This window comes from Homarus americanus, unplaced genomic scaffold (assembly GCF_018991925.1).
Source record: "Homarus americanus isolate GMGI-L3 unplaced genomic scaffold, GMGI_Hamer_2.0 scaffold6317, whole genome shotgun sequence".
Taxonomy (NCBI): domain Eukaryota; kingdom Metazoa; phylum Arthropoda; class Malacostraca; order Decapoda; family Nephropidae; genus Homarus; species Homarus americanus.
The window spans coordinates 22075614-22086833 of NW_024730668.1; the positions used below are offsets into that span (position 1 = coordinate 22075614).

General features: G+C 39.6%; 1 protein-coding gene across 4 annotated transcripts in view; it reads left to right on the plus strand.

Annotated features, from left to right (window-relative positions):
- The window catches only part of LOC121867335 (leucine-rich repeat protein soc-2 homolog), a 46981-nt gene extending 36134 nt beyond the window's left edge, over positions 1-10847 (plus strand). For all 4 annotated transcript variants that reach the window (XM_042367257.1, XM_042367259.1, XM_042367260.1 and 1 more), the window contains exons 3-4: positions 9817-9984; positions 10279-10847. In XM_042367257.1, coding sequence (XP_042223191.1) covers positions 9817-9984; positions 10279-10442 — 332 coding nt within the window. In that variant the 3' untranslated portion in view covers positions 10443-10847. The remainder of the gene's footprint in view (positions 1-9816; positions 9985-10278) is intronic.
- Positions 10848-11220: the final 373 nt, after the last annotated feature.

The window sequence follows — 11220 nt, forward strand, 5'->3', positions numbered from 1 at the left end:
CATAAATTATAATATTGTAACACATTTTGAGGATTTATTTTGTACGTTAATAGAAATTTATGTTTCCTGTTATTATTTATCACATAATTTTATAATATTATTGTGACATGCCGATGATGCCGTATATGCCGCTGTAATACTTCACCTAAATCTATTAAATGGAGGCGAGTGGTGTGGTGTATCCTTTCGACCGCCACACTCCTTGGATGCGTAGAAATGGAGGATAAAACAAGCCTATCTTTCTTTGCCTTAAAACACACACACACACACACACACACACACACACATATATATATATATATATATATATATATATATATATATATATATATATATATATATATATATATATATATATATATTTTTTTATATATATATAACTTAGTATTGTTAGTTAAGTCGTTTGCTGTACATGCATTTCTTTGACCAACATCGTAACTCAAATACGTCATTGTTGGTATACGAAAGTCGGGTAGCAGAGTTGAGGATCCACAGAATTAAATTCCAAGATTATAACGTTTATTGTAATTACTAAACTTGAGAGAGACACCGTTATAAGTTAAGGTTGGTCAACCTCACAGTAGCATTTGACGTGCACGTCATCAGATACCAGTTGACATCATGTTGAAGGCTCTTTACGCGCCCAAGTTTTACTGTCTATTGATGGTCCAACATATGAATGGGGGAGGGGTATGATGCCGCTGCTTCATATGATGTAGTAATGTTATATTTTTTATGGTAATTGGTTGAATGAAAAGTGAATGGGTTGATACTATAAATTCTGACCTTAGAATACCATGAATATGTTTGAATTCAAACTCCTTTTCTTCTAACTTTGCATACATGTGTGGTTACGTCGCAGTGCTGAATATTGGCACATAATTGCAAGTCTAAGATGTTTGGCGTTAAACACTGTTGGGCAACTGTGATATCCCACCATTACTAGGTATTCAATGCGACTCGTGTTTTTTTTTTTTTTTGTATCATTTACGTGTTTAAAAATCACAAGGTGTATTAATATGGGCATAACTGCACAGGGGCTGTCGGTACCATATCCACTTGGTTTGATGTCTTGTCTTCCCGGTTATTGTTACTGTTGCCAAACCTCCCCGCACTACGTCGCCCCCCTCCCGTCTCATCTTGTTCGTCCCACCTGCCCCAAGTTGGTTAACGAAATTCTGACCATTCATGCAATACGGCCATTATAATTTTTATTTTATTTTGTATTGTCAGCCTATGCAGTTATCCTTTAAGGACGAAGTACCAATTTAAGCTTTAAATTGAAATTTAACACAGTACAGCACATGCTGTACTTTAGATATATGTAGATGATCCACTGTAAATAAGGGCAGCGTAACGAAATTATTGTTGCTCAAATTGATAGACACTTCGAATCAAAGGAGCGAGTAAGCCGTAAGGGCAGGTTGTCAAGGATTGTTCTTTGGGGTAATGCTCCCATGGGATGGGGGAGGTGCCTAGTTCCGTGTCCTTGTTTTTAGCGCAGGGTAAACAAGACACAACTTACGGATTTCAAATCTTGCCGAAGCGTACTATATAAAAATAAGTTATGTCTTGGTTAAGATTGTGGAGCTAGTGAATCTTTCATAATTATACTTTACTGTTGTTTTGTAAATATACGTCCGAACTGATCAAGTCAACGCTTGAAAAATTTGGTGATACGTAAGTGATAAAAATTTTATTGGTTGTTTTAACAAATAAAGGCAAAGAGAGACATCAGACAATTGTCATCAAATTTATTTACCAATGCGGTCGAGGATATTTAAAGGGGATATTTTGAAGTTGTGGAGGCTAAATGACATTGGAAAAACACTCGATGGTATGTAGTCGTAGTTCTTGGATGTTTATTATTTTTTTCTGGTAATGTGTGGGTTTTCATTGAGGGCGTCGTTTGTCCTGGGAAAAATTACTCCTGATTGTGAAGCGATAAGTACGCAACCTTGAATAGGAAGACAGCTAACGGCTGGTCCTGGCTATTAACACTCGCAAAGCTACTGGCCCTTTGTTATAGTGTTGTTTGTTTTTAGTTCATTAATTACGCCCAATTTATTGTTGTGTAAGGGATAATTAATTTCCGTAATTTCATTTATTTTTAGAACAGCAATATTATTTAGAAGGCCTATGCGATTTTCAGTATAATGTTTTATTAACACGTTCAGATTTCTCAGTACATATTTAGCAAAAAATAATAAGCCCATCACCTTAAACTCAAATATGCAAATTTTGATAACATTTTGTGGGGTACTGACGTACTGTCACCATCCAACACCAAATAGCTGTCTCGTTAACACATCACAGTCTGGCTTTTAAGGCGGCAGCTGCACACGGGCACTTTCCTCCAAACATATTGCCCGTTTTGCTGGCCGTTGGCCTGAAGGCCCAGCAACCCCCAGGATTTCTGCTGTTGGGAGAAATAGACAACGGGGGGGATCTTTGTTGGCCGAATTAGTTGTCAAATGAGCTTCATATAATTTCAGGTAAAATTTTAAATAAATTATGAAGCAATAATAATTTAAAATATAACAAACGGTGACATTTATCTATTTATTTGTTACTTTAAAACTTCTTTAGTATTAAATCATTATTCAGGGTCTTATTTGACCAGCCAGCGGCCGCCACTTTAAAAAGAAACTTAACGACGCATCCAGTGTCTTTTTTTAGCTTTTGCAGACGCCTCACTTGCTTCAGCAATTGAAGAACTGTAGCACAAACCTGCAAAGCCTGTAATAACGGGATCCTCGTCTCGAGTAGATTTAGATTGCCCCTGAAGGGGCTAGTTTATTGGGCACCCCCTTACATCCTGTGTAAGGTGAAGCGCAGAAGCGTTTACAGCGCCCATCTGGGAAGCATGTGGAGTTCATGCTTACCTTTATGACTCATGCATTAAGGGCGTAAAAGCCTCAAGGGTCATAGGTTTTGTTAGCAAGTTACATAAAGTGACAGAATGATGAGTGTGTGGGGGGAAAATTCCCAGTACAATTTATCTGTTTATGGCAAAGCGTGGCAGGTCCCTAATAATGTCAAGTGCCAGGCCATAGGCATTGACAATATTGAGGGACATACCTTTTAGTGTGATTGTGATGGCGTGTACGTCGGTAGTGTCGGCTTCAAGGGGGACGTCGAGAGGTTGGTAGGGGACGTCCTTCTTGGCGTAGATACGTAGCCCACTAGCATGTCTGCATGGTGGTCAATTGATGTGGAGAACTGGAGTGGATGGGCCCCAGGTGCCAGTATGCCGGTGGGGGACGGGGAGCCGGGGGTGGTGTCCTCGGGTCCATGAGCGCACTGTGGGTGGACAGGGGCAGCCGGGCATGGGGCAGGCTCGGTAGCGTGGACGCCAGCAGTGGTGCCAGGCCGTGGTGGAGTAGGCCGTGAGCATGAGGGGCACACAGGGGGCTACCAGGTTGTGTCAGACCAGAAGAAGGGGGTGACTAGGTAGCAGCTGGAGGCAGGGGTAGTCTGTGTAGGTTGGAGATGGCGGTACAGAGTGTATGAAAGAGTCTTTCAATACAGTTGGTAAATTCGTGTAAGAGGGATATGATCTGTGTCGTGTCACCGGAGGGGGGTTGTGGGGGGGCACCGGTGGGAGCACTGGGCCTGACAGCGTCAGAGTAGAGACAAAGAGGAGACCTAGTGGTAGTTGAGTTAGGAGACGGCCGGGACTGCTGTGTTGCAGCCATGTGAGGCCAGGCAGGGGCAGGTGTTGTTGAAGAAGGCGTTGCTGGAGACAGAGGGGATGCAGAGGGATGTGGCTCTGTAGGCTGAGGGAGAGGTTGAGGTTGACGCAGCCTTCGGGGAGACACCTTGTTGTTGTGTTGGGAAGGCGCACCAACAAAACGCCCCAGTGCGATGCAAAACTTCTCTTTGTTTTGCTGGCCGGACCGTGTTTGCCAAACATGTTTGGAGGAAAGTACCCAGTGTGCTGACGACTATAGAGAGAAAATCTTGTTTGGCGAATTTATTCACATTTCTAGAAACAGAAACAATACAATGCTATATGCGGCTGATTAATTGGCATGCGTTTAGAACGTTACAGAATGCGGTATTGCGGTAAGGCATGAAGGCTGTTGGTGGTATTGCCCTGACTTCATAGTCAAGGTGAAAGAGGCTATTGCAAGCCATAGGGGAACGAGTTTCCTAGGGACGAAAATAGATGAAGCTGGATCCTTGCTGGTTGCCAAACTAGAACAAGTTGGGAAGGAGATCCTTGCTAAGACTGAGGATGTACCCAGTAGAATGGAGGTGGTAGTGAAGAGGAGTTATGCTCAGGCCTTATCAGGGCCACGGAAGGTGGCGGAGAGTAATGCAGGATCCAAACAAGTTCTACAGGAACTAGGGACTCTGAAGAAGTGTGTCGAAGAGATGGCAACTAGCAGACCTACTGTTAGGGGAGGGGAGGAACAACGGGAACGTTTCGAGCGCAGGAACAACGTAATAGTTTATGGAGCCCCTGAGAGCCAGTCGGAGGAAGCTGAGAGTAGGAAAACACACGATAAATTATAGTTTGAGAATATTTGTACAGAGGTTCTGAATATGCCATCCCCCCCCCCCCCTCAGGATGTGAGGAGGCTGGGACAAAAGCAGGAGGACAAGCCTCGCCCCCTCAGGATCACACAAGTGAGTGAGGAGAAGAAATGGGAAGTTATTTGATAGGCAAAAAACTTAGCAAGGAGCGAGGCATTTCGGAATGTTTTCATTCACCCAGATTGCATGGTAATGCAGAGGGAACAGCACAGGAAGCTCCTGCAGGGCTTGAAGCAGAGGAGGGAGGAATGGGGACGGGTGTACATGGGTTATATCCAGGGGGAGGGTAGTGGAAGCAAGAACTCCAACACAGAGCCAGGGGGCAGGGGTACACCCTCCACCAGCTCTACCTCCCACCCAGGAGGAGGCGAGCACTGTGTATACAATGACATTTCTAACCACACCCTGCAAAATACAGAGTATTTAGCAAATGCTGCAGCTGTTGAGAATGGACGGGGGCCGGGGTTACTACCAAAAGCAGAGACGTTACAGAAAACAAATTCCTGCTTGAATATCATGTACAGTACCCTAATAATGACACGTTCCTTGATAAAAAGAGAGGGGTTTGAAACACTACCGAAGGTACACCAACCCGATATAGTAGGAGTTGTAGAACTGTTGTACAACAACAGGAGAATCGACCCAGAGGAATGTGAGTTCAGTATCGACGGATATGACTTATTTACAAACCTTTCTCAAGAAACTTTCAAGAGGGGTGTGGTTATCAATGCTAACCAAGACCTTAGAATCAGCCAGGTGAAGGTACAGGGAGAGGATGTTTTTGAAGAATTCAAATGGTGTAAAATTAAATTATTGTTGGGTGTATCTACAGATCCCCAAACTGTGGCTTACCAAACCAAAGGAACTTAAGAACCTTAATAGACAAGGTAGCGAGGTCAACCCTAGCCACCTCCTTATCATGGGGGACTTTAACTATGGCGACATCGACTGGAGAAATGAGTTCACGTCAAATGACTTAAATAGCCCCGCTACTCTTTTTGTAGAAACTATGAGAGATAATTTTCTGTTCCAACAATTAAAAAGGCGAGTAGGAGTAACAGACCTTAGGCTTAAAGATGGTAGTTACGCAGATTCTGACCAGGACAAAGCTGAGGCATTGAACAGCTTCTTTTCCTCAGTGTTCACAAGAGAGGATACGATTAATCTTCCTGCTTTTGAGGACAGACGGTGCGACACAGCACTGACCCACATTATGTTCACAGAAGAGGTTATAAGAAATAGACTGTCAAAGCTAAAGGTTAATAAGAGTCCCGACCCTGACAAGGTCAATCCCAGAGTGCTAAGAGACTTGTGCTATGAGCTTGCTGAGCCCCTGAAGATCCTGTTCTGTAAATGCCTGAATGAGCAAAAGGTCCCCAGTGATTGGAAAATAGCTTATGTGAGTCCTATCTTCAAGAAAGGCAATCATCACTCCATGAATAACTATAGACTGGTGAGCCTAACCAGCATAGTATGTAAAGTACTTGAGAGCATTATAATAGATGCCATGATGGAACATCTACTATGAAACAACCTTGTAAAGGATTACCAACATAGTTTTATGCCGGGGCGCTCCTGCTTAACACAATTACTCAAGGTTCTGGATATTTGGACCCAAATTCTGGAACAGCGTGGTAATATCAACAATATTTACCTGATTTTGCCAAGGCTTTTGACAGTGTATCCCATGAAAGGCTGAAAATTAAACTGGAAAGGTACAGGATTCGGAGAAATGTCTTAGCGTGGAACGGAGACTTTCTCCATGACCGCAAGCAGTGTGTGGTGATTAATGGCACGAAATCATTATGTGTACCCGTCACAAGCGGGATATTACAGGGCAGTGTATTGGCCCCCCGTTGTTGTTTGTTTGCTTCATAAATGACATGCCTGACGCTGTACATTCCTCCATACAAATGTTTGCGGACGACATCGAGTTATTTCAGGAAATTAAGAACCAAGACTGTGAGGAGCTGCAGAAGGACCTCTGAGAGCTTCAAGAATGGTCGAAGAAATGGCTGCTAAGATTCAGTGTCACGGAGTGTAAAAAGCTGTACTTGGGACATACCAACGGTAAGTAGACATATATGTCAGAACAGGACGAAGAAACTGCATTAATTGAGACTGAATGTGAAAAGGACATAGGTGTGTACGTTGACATTGCGAGAAGGTAAATCAGGCAACTAAATTAGTAGGTCTTATAAGGTCTTTCAGATATCTAGACGGTCCGTCCTTCTTAACGATCTTCAAGAGTGAAGTGCACCCCCGTGTGGAGTACTGTCACCCCGTCTGGTCCTTGAGATATGCTAGGGACTGTCAGTTGATTGAAAATGTCCAAAGGAGGGCCACCAGACCAGTGCCTGCACTATGGCACCTCAGCTATACCCTGAGAGATTAGAGCACCTGAAATTGCCTAGCTTATACTACAGACGAGCAAGGGGAGACCTAATTGAGGTGTATAAACATCTCAAAGGGCACTACTCATTCGAGTGCCCTTACCTGGAGCTGGCGGACGCTCGCCCCACAAGGGGTCGCAGCTCAAGGTTGAAGAAGCAGCAAGCCCAGAAAACTGTGAGGGGTAACTTTTTGGAGTGAGAGTTGTGAACATTTGGAACAATCTGCCAGAGAGTGTTGTGACAGCACCGAGTGTCAGCTCCTTCAAGGCCAGTACTTGCCAACATAGATGTGATTGATCGCCCAAGCGGCTAGCGAGCCATTCAGTGGTAAAGATGAAAGTACTTAGTCAAAGCATAACAGGTATCAGATAATCAGAGTGGCCATAAATGGAGCAGAATCAGATTGAAATCAGGTTCTTTGTTGAAGAACAAGTTTCCATCCAATAATTCATATTTTTTGATATAATGAGTAATGTACATGATGACAAAATATAATACTATAAATAAAATTTGTGAACTACAAAAGACGGTTATTATTCGGTTTAGTACATCTTCAAATTGCATAGAAGCACTTACTTTTAGGCAATTTCTACCTCATATATACATTCCTCAACCCTTGAAGCCTCTTTGAAACGTTTCTTTCAAAAAAATCGCACAAGTGAGGAATGCCTAAGAAATTATATCAATAAATCTCCACCCTACCCCGCTGGGGTTAGGGTTCCCCGCAGGGGTTAGGTGAGGTTAGGTTAAGGAAGGTTTATTTCCTAAAAATTAGGAGTCTAGATGTTTGGTTTCTGATGTATATGGATGTATTTTGTTCAGATTTCACATTTGTTTTTGATCAAGGATGACTTGCATGTTGTTTTCAAAAGCGACGCATTTCCCATGGAAACGAAGGTCAGATCTGAACAAAACACATCAAAATAATCAGAAATCAAACATCTCGTGAAAATTTTGAGGGTTTGCTAAAACATATAATGTCCCAAAAGATTTAAAAGATGGTAAATCAAGGCATTACATCAGTGCCAATTTTTTTCATGATGGTCGTAGGACGTATTTGCAAGGGAATACAATTACGCCCATTTTATTAAACAATATTTTCCCTTGAAGAGGGTCCTCGTGTCTAAAACTAAATTTTTAAATGCAAAGGACCTTTTACAGCAGCGCACGAAGGAGTATGGTGGCGGGAAAACGAACTAATATTACTGAAATTTGAAGAGGTAGCTAGTAGCTGCTTTTCGTCACACTCTTCATAATTATTTTGTTAGTTTTATTGAATATTTAAAGTCAATACGAGTAATGTACAAAGAAACACGAATTGGTAATTTTATAAATCTATTTACTTTTTATCTTTTTACTTTATTGGTTTTACGGCCCATATTATGACATTTGCAAAAGCTGTTTCCTGTCATTGGCAAATGCAAGCTGCTGGAGTCATCTAATCTAACTAATGCTGGTACTAATCAAGTAAGCACATTTCAAGTAATTTATTAAACTTTTTAGCAGTTTTATAAGTGAGTTTTTGTCTGGAAAGTATAAACTGGCAAGATTCTTGCCAAGAAATATTAAAATGGATAAAGTCAAATTTCACTGGGAGAAAATCGTCACCAAACTTTACGCGGCATAGATTAATAAAGTAAGTATATTAAGTTACTTAGTGCAACTTTTTAGCAGTTTTTTAAGTGAGTTTCTGTCTGGAAAATGTACTGTAAACAGGGGAGGTTTATGCCTAAAAATATTAAAATGGGTAGAGGCAATTTCACTGGGAGGGCATTGTTACAAGGATGGTAACATTACATACAAAAATACCTTTGGTACAGTGGATCATGATATATTATGTGAAATACTGCAGGCTCTAATTTTTCATCACCAATTACAGTATTTCGTTTTGGTAAACTTCCATTTAGCTGAATTAGGTGCATAATAAAAGAAGATCACTGGGAGATGGAGTTTGATTATTTAATGATAATGTGACAAGCATATATGAAACAGTTTGTTGGCTAATATAGAGGACTTCATAGCAGCTTCCCCGTCTCAGTAATAATAAGTTCGCCCACGGCATGTGATGTTATGCTAGGTTAGATTAACTTATCTAACTTATAAATAATTTTATAAACATTTGCCATAAATACGACCGTCTCACTATAAAACATATTGAAATTGCGGATTTTAGAAATTTGTTTTCTCTGAAAAATCACAATTTTTAACCAATAACAATATAATAAGGCCATATCAGCACTTAAAAGCCATTTTCTATTAGTATATTATGCATTACTGTACATTAGTTATATTTGAAAATGACACTGGAAACTTTAGAAAATTTTTATTTCCCCTGTGTTTGTAATTAACAGGCTTTCTACAAGTATTTTTATTTTGTAAAATCTTTTCCTCCCCAGTCAAATGGATTAATAAATCGTGTTCTCTCTGCAATATAGGACTTGCCCTTGATGATTGGAAGGAAAAAATTCCATGATGAGAGTGCAGTACATTTACTCTTAATTTTAGTGCCAACGGAAGTAAACAAACACACACACACGAGTAAGACAACCCATAATGCATCAGCAAAGTGGACAGTATTACCAGACCTACCCTACTTAGTCCCATACGAGGGGAAAGAGGTTCGAGCAATTGAAAATACCGCTTGAAAGAACAATCCCATCAAGAAGACTCTTCGTCAGAGAGGGAAGATGTTGTTTAATAATACGGGCATTAAAGTTTACCTAACGAGGTTAAAATTTGCCTAATGAGTAAAAAATAAAAAATAAATAAAAAAAATTGCTTTAATGTACAATCACAAGTAATTGTTGCAATTCTTTATTTTAATTAGATTCAAGTTCTACAATCCTGTAACTGTTATACTGTAATGAACTTCTTTCTACAGAACTGAACTTGTCCCACAATAAGATGTCTAAGTTGCCCGAGGAACTGGCAGACTGTGTTGAGCTGCAGCGTCTTGACCTTAGCCATAACTCCTATGTCAACCTTCCCAGTGTTATCTTCCGACTGCCAAAGATCAAGACCATTCTTGCCAACAACAATTATATTATGGGTAAGACCAAACACAATTCTTTGTTATTTCTTACGTGATGGAGAGAAAGTTCATTGGAAGGTTTATTTTTATGTGGAATACTATTACAGTACAGTACAGTATATGAATATTCAGAAGTAAGGTCATCTAAAATTACACTAACCATGATACTGTACTGCATATGGTTGTCACTGCCATAAATATAATTGTTTTGTTACGCTCAATTGTTCAGTGTACAGTACAAAATATAAACATTTTAAATATTTTTCAAAAGGTTTGAAGTTCATTTTTGCTCACACCATTTCTTCCATACAGACATTGAAGTGGAGGAAGTGCAGCGAGCCAAAACTTTGGAAGACTTTGATATTTGTGAAAACCCCCTCACAGCAAAGAGTCATGATGGCTTGAGAGCAGTGACCAACCTGAGGGTTACACTTACACCAAGGGAGATGGAGGACTGGGAAGATCTTACTATCTGAATCAACTGTACAACAATGATATCCTTACAATAACCTCAGCTCTTTTTAACCTGAGACCATCATCTCTGTTGATTCTTAGATTTCATTGCTTTGGATTTGAGAATGTTGCCTGTGAAGTGTTAAACATTTTGTAATGATGAATATTACAAGCTGTTGTATCACCATAAAAGGGGCTCACAACTTTGTCATTGTGATCAAAGACTTGTGTCAAAGGATCATAGTTCTGTTACTAGTGATTATTAATTTGTCTTAGATTCCATGTCTATAGACAGATTATAAAGTGAAGGAGATGTACTTACAACCAAATAGTGAAGATGATAATATGTATAGGCATAACAGATTGGAAAAACAATAATTTTTTTTTAAGTACAGTACAGTACAGTAGTAATACAGTACGTATACTTATATATATATATATATATATATATATATATATATATATATATATATATATATATATATATATATATATATATATATATATATATATATATATATATATATATATATATATATATATATATATATATATATATATATATATATATATATATATATATATATATATATATATATATATATACTGTATATATATATAATTGCAGTACTGTACTGTTATTGGAATTACTGTACAACCATATTACCTGTCCAAGCATATTAAGTGATATTGAACTTCTCAAAATATTTGTTAAGTCTGGTTGTTTCTTTATTCAGTTTTTTTGACAAGGGAGCTAAGAGTGTTATACCTTGTCATATGTATTGACTTGAGATGGCCCAT